This window comes from Phacochoerus africanus, chromosome X, assembly GCF_016906955.1.
Source record: "Phacochoerus africanus isolate WHEZ1 chromosome X, ROS_Pafr_v1, whole genome shotgun sequence".
Taxonomy (NCBI): domain Eukaryota; kingdom Metazoa; phylum Chordata; class Mammalia; order Artiodactyla; family Suidae; genus Phacochoerus; species Phacochoerus africanus.
The window spans coordinates 127,363,304-127,385,854 of record NC_062560.1 but is presented as its reverse complement, the minus strand read 5'-3'; the positions used below and the strand labels follow the sequence as shown (position 1 = coordinate 127,385,854).

Here is a 22,551-nt window from a genome sequence, read left to right as displayed (position 1 = left end):
AGAAAGTGACAGCAAAGCATGCAAGCATGGGGCATCTCTGTGCAGGGCCATGTCAAGCTGCACGGGTCACACTCCCTTGCAGCTGGTCCTGCCACAGGGCTGGGAAGCATATACGCAGGAGGCCTGAATGTGCCCTGCAGTCTTGTCTTCTCTCTTGCACAGAATCTGCAGGGATCCAGATCCCAGTGAACTCAGTGGCACTATGACACACACAGATGCACTCAAGCCAGAAACACACATGTGTTGAGTGCCTACTGTGTGCCCAGAACTCGTCTTAAGTTTCAGGGACACGGTGGGAAACCAGGCAGACACGTTGTTTGGTTTGGTTTGTTTGTACCGCTGAGTTAATGCCAGAAACAAGAAATGCCCCAGAACATAATCAGTTAATGAGCAGTGCTGTGAAGATGACAAAGCAGAGTGGCGAGATGACTGTTGGGTGGTGGAGAGGGTGTATCAGGTTGGCCTGGCACAGCAAGGCCTCTCCAAGGAGCTGTCCTGGGAGCTGGGATGCACATTCTAGAGCAACCCATCAGGATGTTGCTAGTGCTCGGCATCAGCTTGACAGGCAAAGCTCTGCAATCCCTTCCCCTCTGAAGTGAATCATGAGGGTCTAGGCCAGAAGGATGAAAGAAACCCAAGGGTGCTTGAGACTTGAGATGCCCCCCCCTGAATGGGGCCACCGACCGCCACCCACTGACACCACCTTCTCACTTCTTCTGGCATCACTAGGAACCAAGTCTCCAGAGCATGGGCAGCCGGTGTTGGAGAGGGGTTTCCAAGGTCCCTCTCGGCCAAGTGGTCCCTGAACCCATCTGGGAGCCACACTGTGTCAGCCTTTCCTTTGGGTTCAGCGAAAGTCCTCCGGCGAATGTTTTGGCCTGGTCCTCTGTGGGCAGGTGCTCCCCCACTCCCCAAATACCTGGGAAATTGGTCTGTGTAGTAACTCGGATCAGAGCTTCTTGGGGAGACTCCCAAGTCTCTTTTTCCTCTGTGCCAGGGAAGGTGTGGAGTGAGGGTGGGGGAGATCTCAGGGGCCAGGGGACTCGGGAAAGTGAGGAGGTGCAACAGGTAGTGGCGGGGGAGGCAAGTGCCGGAGGCCGGCCACAGTTTGTTTGCTCCTGCTGCGCACCAGCGGCCCCCATCTTGCCCCAGCCGGGCCCAGTCTGCAGTCTCTCTCCCAACCGCAGCGGCGGGCCTACGAATTCCCCGCCTGGGGCCCGCGCACCGCAGGCTCGCCTCCTCCTCCCTCCCCCACGTCCCCCGCCCCTGGCTGTCTGGCTGCGCCGCAGTGGTGGCGGCGGGGGCGGGGGGCCTTGGCGACCGGGCTCCTTCCTCCTATCCCTCCCCGCCCCCCCACCTCTGCAGCCGCAGCAAACACGTCGTCGGAGATTTCCATCGGGGCCCAGGGGGCGGGGCCGGGTGGGGGGCGCGGGGCGGAGCGAGTGGGAGGAGTGAAAGTTGGAGCCCAACAAAACCCTCCACCGCGCTCGGTGCGGCCAGACCGAGCGCAGCGACCTCCGCACAGGTGGTCGCGCCGGTCCCCGCCGCGATGTTGACCAAAGTTCTCCTGATCCTCCTGGGCACGTTCGTAATCCTCCCGTCGAGGTGAGTCTCCAGCCAGGGACCCAGGAGCCCTCGGAGTCCAGCTCCCTCTCCCGGGGAGCGAGGCCGGCTCCAAAGACCCCCGCAGCCCGTGGTCCTCAAGCCCTGCGCCCACGCCGCCCCTGGCCCTCTCGTGGTCTAGTCTGGTCCCGCGGCCCCTCGACGCGCGCGGCCAGCCCCCGCCCCGCTCCCCCTAGAACAGGCCCCCAGGCAGGAAGGCGGGACGCCTGTCACCTAGCCGCTCCAGTCCCCTCCCCCCACCTTCCCGGACTCCCACTCCCCAAACCACCGCGGTGCCGGGCAACGAGCGCATCCCTCGCTCTCTGAGCCTTCGTGGGAAGTGGCGAGCGGCCCGCGGAGTAACCGGCTCGGGCAGGCTCGCGCTTCTGGGGACCGGGGGGCCTTGGGGAAGGTGGTGCCCAGAAAGGCTTGCGGGCAGGGGGAGGGAAACTGCGCATATAATATTTGAGTATTGGCTAATCTATCCTCTTGTTCAAAAAAAAAAAATTTTTTTTTTTTTTTTCCCGAGCGCCTCCTGAGTACCAAGCACTGTGCCAGACAACTCTGACTTTACTTCCCTTCCCGCCTCTCCTCTTGGTGCCAGTCCCAGGCAGGAGCCCTGGTTTAGTCTAAGAGTTCGCACCCCAGCTGTCATCGCCCCACCCCCACCGCGGCCAGCTTCCCTCTTCCTCCCTTATCCCTCCCCAGACACCCTGCTGGGTCTTGGGCAGGCTGGAGCCAGAGGCCAGCAATGGTAATGCCTTAGTTCTGTGATTTGGGTCCTGCATTTTAGTTCCAACCCCTTTCCAAAGACCAGCAGTAGGTTTCCCTGGAGCAGCCAGCTTCCCTCACACCTTTTTCTGGCCCTGGGACCTTGCTAGGAAGGTTGTCCATTGCATTTCTGGCTTTTGAGGTTAGATGATGACTGCTTCACATTTTTGAGATGCTTTCCCATTGGGCACAAACTCCTAGGCTTCCTGATCTTTGCAGCATAGTCTCCAAGACGCCATGTCATTGGGCTTGTCTTGCTTTTCTGTTTTGGGGAGGGGGAGAGGGAAGATGGCTTCTCTGCCCACCCCCATAATGCTTTGGCTCCTCAAGGGAGGGGCCGTGTGGCTCCCTGCTGGCTCACCGGTGCACTGGGAAGGAGGGTTGTCTCATCGGGGGCTTGGTAAATATTTCTGAGTGCGTGCTAGGAATTTCCAGTCACATACATCACTCCAGATGGGAATCGGATTGGTTGGGAGAGTTGACATGGTGGCTGGCTAGGGTCAAAGAGGGGCTGGGGGTGCAGAAGGGGGAAGGCGGAACAGAGAGGAAAACAGCGGGGAAGAGGGGCTGTTGTGATGGAAACTACCCTTCCAGCCAGGGGGAAGGGCTGCAGTAACTGACACTGTCAACATGGCAACCTGTGATGTCAGAAAAGAGCTGGGGAGGTGGCAGTGGGGCGTACTGGCAAGGGCCATCTTGAACCACCTCGCTCCCGGTCCGGGGTCAGCTTAAAATCAATCTCATGAATTTGGGCACAACCCTTCCCTCATCTGGGACTCAGTTTCTCCATCGGTAAGGTGAAAAAGAGGGCTGATTAGGGAAAAAATAACCAATCCAGTGGCCCTTCTCATGTTCCCTTCCCTCTCCCCAGCCAATTGAATGCGCATCCTCAGTGGGGGAGGGGGTGCAGAGGTTCAGCTCCATCTTGGATCATCATCACATCTAGAGGGATGGGGGTGCCTGAAAAGCCCCCATGGAAAGATCCCACTGGTCCAGGGCATGAGTGTTTTTCACATTTTTATTATTTCTAGCCCTGAAAGTAGGTTTAAATGGCTGGCTGAGAAAAGTATGCAGCTCCTTTAACCCCAAGGATCCCAGGATGAGGATGGGGTTTTTTTTGATGTTTTTTTTTTTTTTTGGCAAAAGTAATTTGAAGGATCCCAGCAACCCCAAGACCCTCTGATGACATTTTCACTGCAGACTTAGACTGGGAGCAGAGAGGCTTCGGTGGTGATGGTCTTCAGACCTGTGCTTGTTTGTTTACCTCTCAAACTCGGGGGTTCTTGTTGTTGGCTTTGGATGTCTGGGAGGGGCCATCGCAGGCCCTTGGGTGGTCCTGGCTAGCAGTGCCAGTCCTGATCCCATGCCCTCAGCCGAATCACTCATGTGCAGGGTCTCAGCCCCCTGGTTCTCTCTCCTCCCCTCCACCAGTGGCTGGCATGGTCTTTTCAGAGGACTGGGGGCAAAGCCTCAGGAAAAGACGACATCTTTTCCCAAGCCCAGTTCTTTCTTTTGCCCACAATGGGAATTAGCCACTTCAGACATGAGAAATGGCATAGACTTGGCACATCTGTACGCCAGTCAAGCAGTTCTAAAAGCCTGGCATACTGCAGGAAGAGGCATTTTGCCACTCAATTTGGCATTCCTTTGGTCTGCAGAGCAGAGGCCATGGCCACATCTCCTGCCCCGTTAACCCCTCCTTTGAGGAAGCAAGTTGTCTGATTGATTTCTTTAAAAAAAATAAATAAAATCATTTTGGAAGCGTAACAGAGAAATCTGGAAGTATAGAAATCATGAGTGAAGAGCTCAGTGGCTTTTCGCAAAGGAAACAGGCCCAGGTAACCAGCACCTAGACCAGGAAATGGAACATTGCCAGTCCCTCCCCCACCCCCCACATGCTCCCCTCCCCCGTACACCCTCCTCCTCAAAGGAAAACACTTTTGTGCCTACCAATGTCACAGATTAATTTTGATGATGGCTTTTTAAACAGCTTTTAATCGTAAGTGTTTTCAAAGACATATGAAAGTGGAGGGAACAGCCTCATTACCTATCAACTCAGAGCCACTCTTATTTTCCCTGTATCCCACCCACTCTCCATTTCCAACTTCAGTTGTTTTAAAGCAAATCTCAGACATCATATCATCTCGTATGTAATTATTTTAGTAGGTATTTCTAATCATAAGGACTCCAAAGACATCATAAAATGCCACTACTGCCACTATTCTAAAAATTTTGAGAATAATGTATTCATGCTGAAAAAATTTACCAGTGTTCAAATCTCCCCTATGGTATCACAAATGTTTTTTGTTTTGTTGTGTTTGTTTTGTTCTTCATGGTTTGCCTTTTAAAAGCAGGATTCAAGTAAGGTCTACATACTTGCAGATTTTCATTAGCATTTTAATTTTTCAAAATACCTTGTATCGAATTAGAAACTGTACAGAAATGTGCTCAAATTGTACGTGCATGACTGACAAACTGTCAGAAAATGATCACACTGGTATCAGGACCCCCACATCAGGGACTAGAACATGACCAGAACCTCAGAAGCCCGCTGGTGTCCCCTTCTCACTGCTTCCCAGCAAAGGTAGCATGACCTTGATTTCTACATTGGCAAATGGCTTTCAATTTTTTTTCTAATTTTTAATTTAATTTAAACATTAAATTAAATTTTTAATTTAAAAATTTTTAATTTTATGAAATGTTTAATTCTTTTCATTATTTTTTGGCTGCAGTGCATGGCTGTGGCACTCAGGTTGGACTCCTGGATGACAGTCTCCATGTTTTCTCAGTGCTTAGAGCCTTCCCCACCCCTGACCCCCGACTCCAATGTAATGAAGTATCACAAAAGCAAAGAAATGCGAAATTTCCCCACAGGGTCCTGGTGCTGGTCAGGCAGACTGGAGGTCAAGGCTAGTAATGGCAGCTGATTGGCCAGAGCTCATACACCAATGCCCTCTTCATTATATATTGAAAAATCCTTTTAAAAAAATCTAAAACTTGTTTTTGTTACGTATTTTTTTTTTTAAATAATTACCATAAAAAGAAGGATAGCACGGGACATTCCCAAAGAGCAGCAAGATTTAGAGGAGATTACCAAGAATAATCTGTTACAGGCTCTTAATATTCTGTTACCAGTCACTCTTTAGGCCCTGGGTTGCAGACTTATTTGGGTTTGTTTCTGTCCAGGAGGCACCAGCTGGGCCCCCTGCAGAGTGAAGGCCAGAGCTTCATTTGCCTTTTTCTCTGTTCTAGCATTGAAGGACCATATGTTGGGTCATGGAAGGGACCCACTGCCAGTGCTGAGGACGTCTACGATCCCAAGCCCCAGGCTCCTGAAACAGAACTCCCCTCTGAAGAAATACAGCCCACCGCTGTTGAGACCTATGATAGGCTTGGCAAACTGCCAGCAGCCACTCACATCCTGGACAGTATCTTGAATAACTATGACTACAAACTGCGCCCTGGCATTGGAGGTGAGTAGCAGCACATAGTTCTCCATGGCCCCGAAGGGGAGGAGGGTTGAGGGCAGAAGTGGGCCTGGAATGTGGGTGATGGCGCCACGTGTGTGGGCAGGAACAGCTGTTGCTGACCTCTCGGGTAAGAGAGGTCAACTCTAATCTCGGCAGTGCCACTGACCTTGGTCTAGACTCTTCCCTTCTCTCACCTTCAGTTTTTCCAACTATAAAATGAGATGACTGGACTAGATGATTGACCTTCGAGGTATGTCCAACTCTTGACAGTCTGTGAATTGGGTCTCGCCATGAAAGAATAAAGAAATGGTATTGGATGTTGAAAGTGTGTAGTCCAGCCCTTACCCCCGACCACACGCCCCCTCCCCGCCCCATGCTTCTCTTTGACACTCACCACTGCCATTTCTGCTTTCTTTATAGAGAGGCCCACTGTGGTCACTGTTGAGCTCTCCGTCAACACCCTGGGGCCTATCTCTATCCTGGACATGGTAAGTGCTGAGCTTTGATTATCGTATCTTCTAGCCTTGGGAGCTGACCTCTCAGGCCTTCCACATACTTGTTTTTTTGTTTGTTTGTTTTGCTGTATGTCTGTTCACAAGAGTTTGGGGGGATGGGGGAGAGATTTTAACCAACACTGACTTGGGGAGGAGGCTGAAAGGGATAAGTCTCTTGCTGGCGGAAGAAGACAACCTTCGGAATCCTGACTCTATCTTTCAGTCTTTCATTCAAAATAAAAATAATAAAGCAACTTGAAACAACACGGTGGAATGACTCTTTTCTTCTGACAATGATTTGTATGGACTTAAGCCTATAGTTACCAACTCTTGCTCTAGGACTGTTTTTCTAATTTTGCCCTAGTGGCTTGTCTCCTTTTCTCCTGCTATCATCCTAGTGTCAGCAATGGTCCCCAGTTAGCCTTCATTATCTTCCTCTTCACAGGCACAGAATACAAGGTCTCTGCCTCCTGAGTGCTGTGCCTCCCGCAGTCCTGACCCTGCTTAAAGCATGAGGTTCAACCCCACACTCTAGCAGTCATGGTTCTCCATGGCTATAGCCAACCCAAGGCCCTAGTTTTATTTCTTGTCACTCCTTTAGAGACCACGTGTGCTAGTCACCTGGTGTATGGGTGTTCTCAGACTTTCTTGGACTGCTAAGCCTTTGTTCAAGCTCTTTCCAATTTGGGATGGCACCGCTCCAATTTTCTACCTTATCTCAGGATCTAGCTCAATTGACATCTCTTTCATGGCATCTTCCCTGACCTCTCCAGCTATTAATTGCTCCCTGCTTACTCATGGCCCACTCTTTTCTTTGGCTCGCACTTCTTTCTAGCTTCTGTCATAGATGTTTGCCTGATTTTCCCTACCTCATTGTACTGCAATTATGTACACTCTCTGCCTTGCTCTCTCAACTATGGGTCCCTTGATGTCAAGGATTCAGTATGTGTTAGCTGAGCAAATGGATTATAAAAGATGTTCTGCAAATGTCACTTTCATCTGCAGAGCCTGATAATGAGGAAGGCTGTGGTAACCAGCACCGTCACAGCCATAGCCTTGACCCAGCTCAGGTCAGACAGAGTTTTAGCATACACGCTGGTACCCAACCAGCACCATGTGATTGGGTGAGCTCAGAGTCTAGGGTCTGAGATGGTACTTGCAAATAGACCCTTGAGGTAAGTAAACATTTGTGGAAGATGAAGGTATTTCCATAGCTTTGTTTGGCTGCATGATTATTGAGGGCCAATGTACTTATGTCGGGCTTTGCCAAAAAATGACCCCCAAACAGTGTCTTAAAACAGTATTTATTAAGTATCAGCTTGTGGGGGTTAGGAATCCAGGTGTGACTCACCTGGGTCCTGTGTTTCAGGGTCTCACAAGGCTGCGGTTAAGGTGTCACTTGGGGATATGGGATCTCATCTGAAGACCTAAGGAAAGGAACATCCACTTCCAAGTTTTCACACGGTTGTTGGTTGTTGGCAGGGATCAGTTCTTCTCTGGCTGCTGTCTGTAGGCCTTCCAAAGTCCTTGCCACGTGAACCTCCCCACAGGACAGCTCACAGTGTGGCAGCTGGCTTCCCTCAGACTGAGCAGAGCATGAGAAAAGGTGCTCAAGATGGAAGCCAAAACCTTTGGGAAATAACAAGAGAAACTTGAGAGCAGACAGATCTTTTTGTATTTCTGTTGACATTTTAAAGCCTTTTTTTTTCCTTTTCCCTTGATGCCAGATTTGCTTTTTGCTGTTATCATGTGCTTACCACTACATAAGTATGAATTTAGCAATCAGTTTGATGAAAATTGTTGATAAACTAAGAAATGCTGGGTTCTGAGCCAGAGCTAGAGGTTGAGGTCTTATCCCACTGTCATGCATGGCCACTGTTCACTCTTAATAGGAAATGGACCTTTCAGATCATTGGTGTGGGGATGGAGAAAGTGGCCTGAAGAATAATGGAAAAATTTGTCATGGGAGTTCCCTGGTGGCTCAGTGGGTTAAGGATCTGACATTGTCACTGCCGTGGGTCTGGTTACAGCTGTGGCATGGATTCGATGCCTAGTAGGAACTGCCAAATGCCACAGGCTTGGCAAAAAAATCTGTGGCTACAATATCCTGGCTCTTTATTTTGGCAGCACTGGTCTCACCTGAAGTGCTGATACCTGACAAACCAGAGGGATAGAGTTTAATAACCCAGAAGTCACTGAACCTGGCATGCAACACAGAACTGGTTCAAAGAGGAGCCAACAACTGGATTTTCTTTGGCCAGCAAAGTGATGCATTAGCCTGGGCCAAGTGCCTTTAGAAGATGCCAAATACACATGTGGTATGAAATTTCTTGGAGAAGTCTGCCCTTCTACCTAGTTCCCAGTAGTTCTTTAAAGCTATGGGAAGTCCAGTCCTTGTCCAGCCGACTTTTGTCTGCTGATACTGTAGAGTCTGCTGATACTGTAGGGCTTGGTGAGGAGAGGGTGCATGCTTTTTTCTCATGCAGCCCCAGCACTTGCCAGTGAACAAGTCTCCTCGGATCTTGGTGGCAGCCCATGTGGCAGCCCATGTGGTAGACAAAGCTGCCACTGGGATGCTCATTCTATATTGGAGGCAACTGAACTTCTCAGTGAGGTTGTGAGTCCCAATGTTGTGCTACACAGTGGGTGTGGTGGTCAGTCAGAGGTTGTGTAGAGCACAGTGTTGTCTGCAGGGAGAGAAAACCAAACCACAGGCTGGGGATTTCAACTATATGTTTCTACCAGGCACCTGCCTAAACTTTTGAAATGCCTGTCCTGAGCTTCGAAGGCAGTGACCAGTCTGGGAATGACTGCCCATTCCTAAGTCCGCTTCCCCACCCCGCCCTCTCCCGTGGCAGTTATTGCAAGAAATTCTCATTAAGCCAATTCCTTGCCATCAGATTTCTAGAGTTTTAGCTGAGCTAAAAGAGATGCACGTCCCAGGTGCCTTTGCCAAACTGGAGGAGAATCGAACCGTTACTTATCAGTTGATGTGTACGGAATTTACGATTGGAATCTTGTTAAATAGAAATTAAATGCCCATTTGAAACATCCCGACCTAGGCTTTGGAATTGCCAGCCACTTGGGACTATAGAGCCACTCTGAAGGCCACTTGGGAATCCTGGTGTGGCTGGGCAGGGCTGGGGGCTTTTTTCTGTGTGATTCCCGGAATGCCTTGAGGAAACATTCTTGAAGGCAAGCAGGGTTTGTCTTGATCTCCACCCCACCCTGAGGACGCCACGGGCCTCTCAGGTTGGGGTTTTCTGGTTGGTGTTGATTGTGTGATGCAGGATACCTTTGGGCGAAAGGCCTGGGGGTCCTGCAAAGGAAACCTGGACCTTGGTACCCAAAGGGATTATAGGTGCAAGTAAAGTAAACACCAGAGGGGAAGATGGGTGAAGATCACCCCAGGGCAAGGCCATGGCAGCGGTGCTCTATCATCACATCAGAGCCAACATGCTGCCATCCACTATTTGTTTGACTTCAAATAGGCCCCTTTCTGTCTGATCCTCAGTGTCGCAACCTTGGCCTAGTTCTCCCTTTAATACCAGTGGTGCAGATTTCTAACTTTTCAGGCTTCTTACTATTAAACATTCTTTTTGATGTTTAACAGACAGTTTAGGGGATAGACAGTATCTAGAGGCCAAATAATCATGGGTTCATTAACAATTAACGTGTGTTAATGTCCCCACATTAAAACAGAAAGGAGCAGCTGCACTGTATACAATCCAAGGTGTGTCTATTTGTAAATGTTCAGAATGATTTTGACCTGAGATATTTGATTTGCCCTGGAAATGCGGGGCTGAGAGGGTATTGACCTGGTCGCAGTAGCACCACAGTCCTACGAGGGGGTAGTCATGTGATGAACCCATGCAGTTAGGCCACCACAGCCTGTTTCTATGTGAAATGTGTCTTCCCAGATTGTTATCCATTTGGGCATTTTTTTTGGGGGGGGGGAGGTGTACCTAAAAACTCCTCCAGCCAAACTAATGTTATTTTTCTCTGGGCAAACCCAAGTGGGCTCCTATCTGTTTTAGGCCCATGGGAATGTTTTTTGTCTGCACAGCCCCAAATATGCTTTTCCATCCTTCCCGTCAGGAATACACCATTGACATCACCTTCTACCAGACTTGGTATGACGAGCGTCTTCGTTACAACGGCAGCTTTGAGAGCTTTGTTCTGAATGGCAACTTGGTGAGCCTGTTATGGGTCCCAGACACCTTTTTTCGAAATTCCAAGAGGACCCAGGAACACTCGATCACCATGCCCAATCAGATGGTCCGCATCTTCAAGGACGGCAAGGTGTTGTACACAATCAGGTACGTGGGCCTCCAGAGTACCACCTCTTGGGTCTCTTCTTCCCCTTCTGAGAATTTTTACCAAAAGTTTCATCTAGAATGATATTTCCAAGGGCCCTTCCAGCTTTCCTAGGCCATGAGCTCAATCCCCTAGCTTACAGACACAGACACTAAGGCCTCAAAATAGAAAGATATCGCTTAAGGCCACACACCAAGTGGGTGGTGCAGCTGGGGCTGAGACCTAGTTACTTGGCTCCAAGTCCAGAGCTCCCCCTACTAGAATGTACCAGCATGACTGCATTGCCTGGACAGTTCCACCCCAAGTGGGCACTGGATGTAAAGACTCGTCCACGGTGGTGGAATTGTCCTTGTAGAGCAGCAACACAGCAGTCGGAAAGATACCTAAGACTTGAAGGTCTGATGGGGAAAGGTTGTATATGGGTGGTATGGGGGCAAGGACGTGATAGAGTGGGAAAGTGTTGGCAGGTCCTTGAAACGGGGATGGACAAGAAACAAAAGCCCATTTAAGTTGGTCCATCTGTTTCTCTGATGATGGAGACCAGAGTAGCCAGATAATTCCAAGCTGTTCTTCCTCTCTTTTTGTCCCTCCTTTGAGCTCTTTATCTCAAATCCCACTGTTGCCACTCGTTGGTGGTGGTCCCCAGGCCCAGATGGGTGGATACATAAGTGCTCAGGGCCAGCCTAATGAGGCTCCTTTCTCCCTTCCAGGATGACCATTGATGCTGGATGCTCACTCCACATGGTCAAATTTCCAATGGATTCTCACTCTTGCCCTCTGTCTTTCTCTAGCTGTGAGTACCTTCTTAGGTTTCTGGGACCCCAGAGTCATGCTGGGCCCCTTCTTTTTCTTATCCTTGCCCTTTACATTTTTCTGCTTCTGCTTCCCCCCTAAGACGATGCTAAGGTTGTCCAGGGCCTGCCATCCATCCTCATCTCCACTCCTCCTGACAATACTGTGTTGCTTAATCTGGGCCACACATTAGGTTCCTCCCTCTCCTTTCCACCCCATCTCAAGTCAGTCACCCACCTCTGAAGTGTCTCTCAAGTATGTTCTCCATCTCCACCGTCACTACCTTGGTTTAGGTCTTTGTCATCTTCCACTTGAACTTTTATAACATCTTCACCTTGAAGCTGACCATGTCTAAAGCTAAGTACCTGGTCTCCTCCCAACCTCTACCCTCAAAACAAATATGTTGCTTCTATGTTGCATTCGTCTCATTGAAAGGCACCATCACCCACTCAGCTGACCAAGCCAAGACCTTTGATGCTTCTTTCTCCTTCTCCTCCTACATCTAATCAATCAACATGCTGTTGGTGTTCCCTCCCGAATCTCTGTTGATGCTGTCTGTTTCTCTACATTCTCACTGCCACAGCTTTGACTCCTGCCTTTGTTCATTTTATTGTGCCTGGGTTACTGCACTGGCCTCCTGTAACCGGTCTCCCTGTCAATAGGCCATCATCATATGAGAACTAGAGTGATCTAGCTGAAACATCATCTGGACTGGGCCACTTCTTAATTTCAAATTCTTCCTGAACTCTCATGGATCAATTCCAAAATCCGTAGGCTAACTCTCAAGGCCCTTCATGTCCCTGCTATGCACGCCTACATACCTCATCTGACCTCTGTGAGCTAGCCATCCTGGACTTTTAGCATTTCCATAATACAACAGGTATTTTCACCTTTCTGTCCATTGAACACCCTCCTCACCCCTTCAGCCTCATCCATACAGAGACTCTATGGACTCCTCTGGGTGTGTCCCCAACTGATCTTTCCCTCCTTCGTTTCCCCACTGTCCCATGGGCAGAGGTTTCTCAGAGGAATTCAAGCAATTACAGCTGTTTACTCTGTCTTACTCAATAAAATGTGAATGCTTGAGGGCAGGGCTTGTGCCTTGGCTCATCTCTGTATTTCCAGCACAGGGCCTGGTACTGAGGAGTGCTTAGTAAATGCACCTGTTGAATGAACTTCAACAATGAGGTAAGAGAGGTAAGCTCCCACAGCTGGTGAGGCCAGAGTCAGGACTTCAAGACATTTCCCAGACACCACGCTGGTAGAGACCTCAGGTGGGCTTCCCAGTCTTGTGTGACCCTCCTTCCCACGTTGCCTTACAGTTTCCTATCCTGTGAGTGATATCATCTACAAGTGGGACAATTTCACGCTTGAAATCAATGAGAATAATTCCTGGAAGCTCTTCCAGTTTGATTTTACAGGAGTGAGCAACTCAACTGAAACTATCGCAACCCTAGCTGGTAAGTGCACCTTTGTGCCAGAGGAGGGTGGTAGGCATGACTGGAGGTGGCCATACATACATACAAATGCTATATATTTCATTACATGAAAATATTGTAGAACATGGCTCCTGTCTTGTATATGCTAAGCACTTACAACTGTTTGCAGAGGAAACTGAGACTTTGTAACTACATCTCAGTCTCAACTGCAAAGAAGTAAGTGCTTGGCCAAGCCCCGGACAGTGTAGGTAAGTAAATAAAGTTTTATTGCTATAAGAATTTGCAACTAACTTTGTCCTGCAGACCCTTCGGTTTCAATGTCTTTGTTACAACTGACCTACTTGCATGACTCTGGGAAATGAAGGTCATGTGTATTCTCCAAACCCAGAACCGAGCCAAGGGATTCTAGTTGAGTGGGATTCAAAGTCCATCCTACCGGGAGGTGGAGGCTAGAGTCCTAATGCCAGCTAGTCGAGGACTGGGATGGTGGAAGGGAAGTTTCAGCAGCTGCAATGGCTGCTGTCTCAACATTTATTTTAAAGGAGAAGCTCTGACCATGCAGAGATTCCTGTCAAAGGCTTCATGGTGGCTTCAACCTGGACATGGTGATCATTGGTTTTCTGACCTTCTCCTTAACAAGGACGAAAGGGAAGGGCCCTGGGTTTCTTAAACTTCATCTCCCAATTAGGTGTGAGTGTCTTTACTTATGTTTCTAGGTGATATGAATAAGAAGCCAAGGGACCTCCCTAGAGTCGCTCCCAGAGCAGCCTTGGAAATTCTCTCCACACATACTGACCAAGTTAGGGCAGTGGTGGCACTGCCCTCATCGTTTCCAGAATGCGGATGGAACCAGTCACGCAAGCAGCCATTTGCCACTGGAGGCATCTTGCTTTGCTTCCATGTGGCTAGGCAGAAAATCTGCTTTTGCTTCACTTGTTGAGTTGGTCACTGGTTGAGGGATAGCTCATGCTCATCTGGCTAGAGCTTTGCTTACACAGTACTAGGCAGGGGCAGAGGGCTGCTTTATGAATGCTTTCCTTTTTCTTGAGGCCTCTGGGTAAGCAGTTTTACTACCTTGGACTTGGGATCCTTGCTCTTCTGCCAGCTAACCATTGGCCTGCCTCTTGCCTTTCTGCACCTCAGTTTCCCCAGACAGGTAGGGACCCATCATCAGAAGTGGCAGATGAGACAAAGCCCAGGGGCTTTCAAGTCACTAGTGGTTCCGTTTAGTAGAAGGTTTTGCATTGTTTCAAAATGGTGCCCTAGTGACTACAAAGCCCCAGAGCCAGCATCATCACCAGAACAATGACAGTAGGTAAGCCCCAAGTGCTCCTTGGAAGAGAGGAGGGTTCTTGGGAAGAAAGGAGGAAGACTTCTTTCTCTTCTGCTAGGCATGAATTGATCTTGAGCTATGGTTTCTTCAGTCTCAGAGTTATCTTCGGGACTGGTCCCAAATCCTTTCAGTCAGCCCCCAGAGCAGATTTATGTACTCAGCTCCCAAGGGTTCAGGATGCAGTGGGTAACTTGCTACTCTAGCCGCCTTGCACCTTCAAGTGGAGAATCTCTGCTTCAGGAGGCTTTCAGAGAGTCCAGCCTTGCCCCCAGTGAGTGAGTCGTCTTACACTGTTGGCTCTTGAGCCTTCAATAGAATCTTACCCATGACTAGAATCTCTGGCCATCCGAAAACTCCCCCTATTCATCTGAAATTGGAGTCTCTGCCACTTCTAACCATTAGACTTATTTCTTTTCCCCTAGAACTACCAAGCTTACAGTAAGTCTAGTCAGTCTTCCACAGGATCAAGATCAAAGTATCAGTATTATGGTTCCAGCCTTGGGTCATGTCCCTTTATAGACCATACAGCCGTAGTTCCTTTTCTTCCCCTTGTTCTTCAGAGCTTTGGCTCCACTTATCCTTCTAGCCCCAGTCCTCTGGACACAGTCTTTTTGGTTATGTCCCTCTGACAGTGCAGTGACCAACTGTGGTCTGGATAAAGCTGATAAGAGCAGAAAGCATCTTTAGCTTTCTCTCCCTCTCTTTGGCTCCTCAACTCCAGATATCTTTTTTCCCTTACCCATGCTTGTCCATTCCTCAGGAATAAGAAAGCATGTGTTAGTATCCTTCATTCACCCTTCAAAGATACCTTTCCATCTCTTGACAAGTAGAGAGGGTTCTTCTTTGCTGGCATAAATAAAATCAAAATGGACAAAGTCAATAGGATAATAAATCTTATTGCAGCAAGAGTATATAAACTTGGAAAAATTTTTCAGGGACTGGTTGTAGCTGAGTAGGGCCATCCTGAATTGTATGCAACACCCCAGCAGGATAAGGGAGGTAGGAACTTGATAAATACCTTGTGGCTAATGGACAAGTGTGAGTGGTCCCCGCCGCAGCCCTGGAGGAGGAATTCTGTCTGCAAAGCTACTATTCTGGACACAGGTATTCAACTGATCCCAGGCCACTTCCTTGCCTTTTTCCAGAAGATTCAAAGAAGTCTTGCCCCTTGAGTGTCAGTGCTACTAAGGTGAGTAGGAAAGGCTGCTCTTCTCATTCAGTTCTAATATACCCAGACCTGCTGGGCAGGTGATCTCTTTTCTAAAATAAGAGGACACATGGACAGGTTGGTGTTCTGGTCTGCTTTACAAAGCTTTTGTCAGGCAACAGGATGAATTGCTGAGCATCTGTTAGGTTCCAGACGGTGCTGGGTTGGGATGGGAATGAACATAGCCACAGGGCCCACCTAATTCAAGGCCAAAGAATTCTAAAGCATCACTGAGGTGGAGAGTTGGAGCTTAGCTTCACTAAGGAACCAGAGGTTGAACTATTATAAATCCATCATGATGTTGAGAATGAAAAGGGATGTTCTGGGCCCAGAAAAGCCTCCCAAATCCATGGAGTCATGACGAGCCTGCAGAGTGATTGGGATGAATATATCACAATTAAGACAGCATGAAGGGTACAACAGAAGATGCCAACTGGAGATAGAGGTTGTCATCAGGTCTGATAGGAGCCATCACTATCTAGGCTGAGAGCCAGCATCAAGGACATGCTACCCAATGAGTGCAAAGACCTCGGTCTGCCTTGTGGATGTATATACTCTGCAGACCTGACATCTAGAGGGCTGATTGAATTTTTCACTTACAGCTAGTTCTTCTGTTTTGTTGAAACATTCATCTTATCAGTTGCAGCCAGATCACAGTGGGCCTTCAGTGTCAGATTACAGAGCAATGCATGGATAAGACTGTGATTCTCCATTCTAGATGTGGCACCTCAGTGGACATAGAGGCCTCAGTCAGGCATGTAGACATTAGCTGTGTGGTCCGGGTATCTAGAGGACTAACTGCTTTTATCACTTTCATTTGACTGTTCTGCCCCCCACCCCGGAAAGATGGACCTGGGGCATAAGACAGTGAACTGAAAAAGAAGCTATTAAGGTTCTAGCCCTGGCTTAGCTCTTAACTGACCATGGGTATTGTGGTGAGTCTTCTCTCTGGGCTTCTTCTGATCCTCTGTGTGTGGCATTGGCTGAATATGCCTCTATCCTAGGACTGTGGTGGGCACCCTATGAGCTGAACAACGGGACCCCTATGTGTGTCCTACATGTAGGAGGCCCTCCTGGCAGTGCTGTAATGAAGTGGGGTTTTTTTCCTTATCTTCCAGGTGATTTCATGGTCATGACGCTTTTCTTCAATGTGAGTAGGCGGTTCGGCTTTGTGGCCTTTCAAAACTATGTTCCTTCTTCTGTGACCACGATGATCTCCTGGATTTCCTTTTGGCTCAAGAAAGACTCTGCTCCCGCCAGGACTTCTTTAGGTAAGTGGTAAAGTGGACATACCCATGAGGCCTGGAACTGCCTTCTCAAGGGTCCTTGCAGAAGTGGAAGGTATGGATCTGTTAGCTCAGCCCACCTCCACTCCTGTGCTTTCACAGGGATCACTTCTGTACTCACCATGACCACACTGGGCACCTTTTCCCGGAAGAATTTCCCACGTGTCTCCTATATTACAGCCTTGGATTTCTATATTGCTATCTGCTTCGTCTTCTGCTTCTGCGCTCTAATGGAGTTTGCCGTGCTCAACTTCCTGACCTACAACCGGACACACCCCCGTGGTTCTCCAAAACTTCGCCATGTATGACTTGGGTATGGGAGTGGTGGCCAGGCTTTGGAGGGCACTAGGACTTATGACGCATGGTGGCCAGCTCACCAAGTGATGGGGGTAACCTAAGGCTTTGGGGGGAGTTGGATACACTTCTGGATGTGATGGTAGGAATCTGGGGGTGGGGAGAGGGGGCAGGAAATGCTGTGCTAAGGACAGAATCTCCAGGAAATCCTGAGCAGCACCTAGGCTTGGTTCATCTTACCTTAACTTGTTCCAACTTGGACTTCTCTCCTTCTTTGTTTCAGCCTCGTATCCATGTGCGTGCCCCCACCCCTCCCCGCATCCCAGATCCTGAATCTTTCGTGTGCGACATTGAGGACTCTGAGGAGGAAGAGGAGGAGGAGAGTGATGAAGAGGACGAGGGACCATCTTGCCCAGCCCGCCAGGCTGTGAGGCCAAGCAGAGCCTCTAGCCCTGGCGGCTGCTGCAGGTGGTGCAGGAGGTATTGCTGCATGGTCCCCGGTTGTGATGGTAGCAGCTGGCAGCAGGGCCGCCTCTTCATCCATGTCTACCGCCTGGATAACTACTCGCGAGTTATTTTCCCTGTCACCTTCTTCTTCTTCAATGTGCTCTACTGGCTTGTTTGCCTTAACCTGTAGGTGCCAGCTGGCACCCTGTGGGGCAGCCTCCCCAGTTCCCCAGGAGGTCCCACATTTTTTGCCAAGGGAGTTGGGGGAAAGCAGCAGCAGCAGCTGGAGCAGCTGGAGAGTGTCTTTCCTTCCCCTTCCCCAAATATGAACCTGCAGGGAACTGGACTTGGCTGGTCCCCTCCCCCACCTGGCCCATCCACTGAATCTCCTTGGCAGCCCATTTTGAGTAAAATTGCCCACCTCTCTATTCCTCAAGGGGCACTGATGATGCTCAGGCTTAAAAATGTCGGTTCTCAGTGACCAGCTCCCTAAGACAGTGTCCATGTGTGAATGGATTAGCTATCTCCCTAAAGGGCTGACACCCACTGCCTTTTTCCAGAAACCCAGTACTGCCTTTGCAGTGCTCCAGGCCCAGCTCTGGCCTCAGCCTCAAAGTGCACAGACCAGCTGCTTGCCTGCTCTTGACATCTCCTTAAGAGGTCGGGCGGCAGTGTAACAGGGAGGAAGGTATCCCCATCCTTAAGCCGGATTATTATAGTCTTGAGTCTGTCTCCCTGCCCTCCCTTCCCCTGCAGATTGACAGCCATTGGCATGACCCTTTAGGAGGAGGGGAGCCAGCAGTTGAGCCTCTTTAGGACTGTATCCCTCCCTCTGCTGCTGTGACACCTCCCTCTCCCCTCCCCGCTGGCCTTCATTCCTCATCTGCACTACAATTCAATGCCTTGCATCCAGTGGGTATCTATTTTTGTGTGTGATAATAGTAATTACCCCCTGCTTTGTATGCCACCTTCTTCCTCCTCCTTGACCCCTGTGACTCTTTCTGTAACTTCCCCAGTGACTTTCCTAGCCCCAACCCAGGTGCTAGGCCATGGTGACTTCCCGGGGCCAAGAAACTAAGGGAACTCTGCTTTGCAGTGGGCATTACCCACGTTGATTGATGCCCACCTAGGGCACAGCATAGGAGTTCTGCCACGACCTTGGCCCCTGGACCCATGAGCCGGTCCACTCTTATCCCTGGGGCACTCTGACAATCACAATCAATCAATTGAATTCCCTTAAATTTTTACAGCACTTTACCTTTTGCAAAAGAACTTTTGACAAATTATTTCTATTTTGAGCCTCGTAGCCCTGTAATATATACAGGGCAGGATTCTTATCCCCATTTTGCAGATGAGAACCCTGAGGCACAGATTTCTATGGGACTGTGGATCTCACTGGAAACTACCCAGGAGCCCACTGTCACCTTCTAGATCACATGACAGGGCTAGGCAGCTCTGGTCACCATGATTCAATTCTTTAGCCTCTGCTGGCACCCCAGTGGCAGGGCCCAGAGTGGCAGCCTCTCTTCAGCATTGGTCTGCTCAATTCCTGGGCCTCAGGTGCTCAGACTGCCCCTAAGATCTAACCTCTCCTGGCTCTGGTAACCCAGTGAGGTAAATTTGAACACGCCCCAATGCTTGTATATGCTGAATGAAATCTGTGTCTGTATTTTATTGGGGAGGGTGGGTAGGGTGGGGATCCATCTGCTTTTGTCACCATCACCTGAAAAGGGGAAATATATCAATAAAGATATCAGCAAAGTATGGAGGTATTGGCTGATTTCTTGAGCGTTCAGATTCGTTCGCAGCTCGGGTTTTAAATCTTAAGACAATGACCCAAACCTTAGTCTGTTACCCTCTCCCATCCATGACTCCCAGACCTACCAGACACACACTGTGTGCTCTTCTCTCAGTGGAGAACTGAAGGGAAGACAGTGACCAAGTAGGTGGCCCCCTTTAACTGATTCCCTTACTTGTTCCTGTGCCTCTTGCCCTTCCATGTCCCTTTTGCTTTGTCCATCATTCGAGCTTCATCTAGCCAGCTAGAAGTTTCCTGAAGACCATCAGGCTCAGAACATCCATCCCCACCACCACCATGTGTGACAAGTAGACATTCTTAGAACAAGCCTGGAGATCTTGGTTGGTCAACCTTCCAACGAAGTTTCTAAAGGTATATTGGGAAGTGTTGGCTGTGGCATCCTCTGACACATCCAACTCTTAAGGGAACTCAGAAACAGTAATAAGGACCAAGGGGGAAACAAAATGACATCTGAATAGCCAACAGTTCTGTCATAAAGTTCTTGAAATGATGCTCAAACACTTACCCTATAAGAAATCCACATGCCTTTACTGTATATTTTCTGATAATGTAACCCATGACACATTACAAGTAACAGTTTAGAACAAGGAAAATATTTCCTTGCTTTTACTGATATTAGGAAGAGATGGGGGGCAGGGAAAAAGGTAGCCTGGCTCCTGAGCAAGGGAGACATGCAAATTTGTGAGCACTCACTTAAAAGCATTTTGAAACAAATAGTGCAAACCTGATTCTTTAATCACAACATGATAAAGCTAAAAACATAAAATTCCTACCATTTTTAAAATTTAAGAAGCTCAGGTAAACAATTCTTTAAAAATGAAATTGAAACCATAATTGGATGCATAATATCAAAAGATTAAGTTAATGAAGAAAAAACTACATATGTTTTTAAATGCATAGGATGCATAACAGCACACCACATGAAGAAAAATTCATGATTTAAGCATTTCAATTACAAAATACAGATAACAACTGATTACAATTAAAAAATTAAAAAACATTAAAAAATACAATGGAAGATAAATGAAATTAAACATTGAAACCTTAGAAAAGTTTTGGGAAATAGGAATTTAAAAGTTAATTCATGTCAGGAGAACTAGTTACTCATTTAAAAAAAATAAAACTGGGCATCTACCTCTCTCTGTACATCAAAATTATAGATGAATCAAACATTTTAAACTTCATAAGGAAATCATAAAGCAGTATGGGTGAATATGTTTACATTCTTGGGATGGGGAAAGCCTTTCTAAGCATGACATAAAACACCAGAAACTATAAAGGAAAATATCGAAAAATGTGTCCATACAAAGAAGTAATAATGAAAGGAAAAACAAAAAAATAATAATAGCAGAAAAATAATAGCAGCAAACTCAGGTTTGTCTGAGAAGCAATCTCTGAGACTGAGATTAGCATGCAGGAGGCTGATTGAGAAGTGCTCTTAGGACATCACATGGGAAGTCTGGGAGTTGGGAGGGGCCTTTCAAATTGTCACAAATCAGGGTGAGGGGGCTGGGCCTTTATGCCCTTGCATTTATCAGTTTTAGGGTATAAGCATGACCTTGGAAGCAACATGAACTTGGGTGTGTCTGGAGAAGGACATTTGAAGGTTATCCACCTCCAACAGTCTCAGCTGCTAGAGAAACGAGAGCTTTTGCCCCAAAAGGGGCAGGGATGTGGGGAAGTCTTTGTAACACACCACAGCATCCACCACAGTTCACTCCTCACTTGCTTAGGCTTATTTGCTTCAGATAAATAAAATCTGGAGCAATTTACTCATGGTTATGTTGAGGTTCTTTTCCTGAGGAAAACTTAGGAGACCAGAAAAACACGAGTTGCTCTTAGGGCCTTAGTGGATAATCATCATGTCTGTGAGTCAGCATCTGTTCTGCAAAGAAGTTCATTGTGTCCTTTTTTCAGATTCCACATGTTAGTGAAAGCCTTTGATGCTGGTGTCTCATTGGCTGACTGACTTCACTTAGCATGATCATTTCTAGGTCCATCCATGTTGCTAAAAATGCCGGTATTTTGTTCTTTTTGATGGCTTTTATTATATTCCATTCTGTGTATGTACCACATCTTCTTGATCCACTCCCCTGTCGATGGACATTGAGGTTGTTTCCATGTCTTGGCTATTGCAAATAGTGCTGCAACGAACATTGGGGTACGTGTGTCTTTTCTTTTTTTTTTTCTTTTTTTTTTCTTTTTTCTTTTCCCACTGTACAGCAAGGGGATCAAGTTATCCTTACATGTATACATTACAATTACATTTTTTTCCCCACCCTTTGTTCTGTTGCAACATGAGTGTTTTCGAGTCGTGGTTTTCTCTGGATAGATGCCCAGGAGTGGGATTGCGGGATCAAACGGTAAGTTCTATGTTTAGTTTTCTGAGGACTCTCCATCCTGTTTTGCATAGTGGTTGCACCAATTTACAATCCCACCAACACTGTATTAGGGTTCCCTTTTCTCCACATCCTCTCCAGCACTTATCATTTGTAGAATTTTTGGTGATGGCCATTCTGGCTGGTGTAAGGTGGTACCTCATTGTGGTTTTGACTTGCATTTCTGTAATAATGAGTGATGTTGAACATCTTTTCATGTGTTTTTTGGCCATCCGTATGTCTTCTTTGGAGAATTGTCTGTTTAGATCTTCTGCCCATTTTTCAATGGGGTTGCTCATTTTTTTGGTTATGGCACTTTTTTATAGCAGCTTGAGCTAAGACATACATGTATTATATATATAATTATCTAGATAGAGATATAGATGGATGGATGGATGGATGGATGGATAGATAGATAGATAGATAGATAGATAGATAGATAGATAGATAGATAGATGTAATCCATTGAGTAAATTCTGGATTTGAAAAATGGCTGACATCCAGAAACTGGGCAAGGGATCATGACTCTTTATGGGAGTGGTCCTCATCCTCCTGACCACACATATTTGACTTATTTTGGTTACAGAGGTGGAGAATAATCTTGGTATCTGCCACTAAGAAATGTTTTTTCCAAATAACTATGTCCAATAAGCCATTCAAGTTAGACTGTGCACTATTACTGTGCCTTTGTTGCTGATTCTGATAATTATGCACACCTTGCTTCTAATGATTAAGCACCATCACCTGATCTCTATTATTTTGTAATCCTATTATTGGTAATAGGGAACCCGATTCTGTAATACAATCTTACTGGCTACCCTGACCTTCAGACAGGCATCACTAAATTTCTGGGAGTTACTGGTGTCCCTTTCATGAGTTCATTCTTTACTACTTTGATAAAT

The 22,551-nt window shown here is 47.7% G+C and overlaps 1 protein-coding gene across 1 annotated transcript; it reads left to right on the top strand.

The window, feature by feature from the left end:
• Positions 1-1,489: 1,489 nt before the first annotated feature.
• On the top strand, positions 1,490-19,134 carry GABRE (gamma-aminobutyric acid type A receptor subunit epsilon). Its single transcript, XM_047765623.1, has 9 exons — positions 1,490-1,605; positions 5,626-5,846; positions 6,264-6,331; positions 10,436-10,656; positions 11,365-11,447; positions 12,769-12,906; positions 16,544-16,696; positions 16,814-17,013; positions 17,289-19,134. The coding sequence occupies exons 1-9, from the start codon at positions 1,550-1,552 to the stop codon at positions 17,640-17,642; spliced, it is 1,494 nt and encodes a 497-aa protein (XP_047621579.1). The 5' UTR covers positions 1,490-1,549; the 3' UTR covers positions 17,643-19,134.
• Positions 19,135-22,551: the final 3,417 nt, after the last annotated feature.

Excerpts from the sequence above, each read along its gene's own strand:
- GABRE (XM_047765623.1), top strand. The coding sequence starts at position 1,550 with ATGTTGACCAAAGTTCTCCTGATCCTCCTGGGCACGTTCGTAATCCTC. Across the intron at positions 1,606-5,625 it reads TTCGTAATCCTCCCGTCGAG|CATTGAAGGACCATATGTTG; the intron begins GTGAGTCTCCAG and ends TCTCTGTTCTAG. Across the intron at positions 5,847-6,263 it reads ACTGCGCCCTGGCATTGGAG|AGAGGCCCACTGTGGTCACT; the intron begins GTGAGTAGCAGC and ends CTTTCTTTATAG.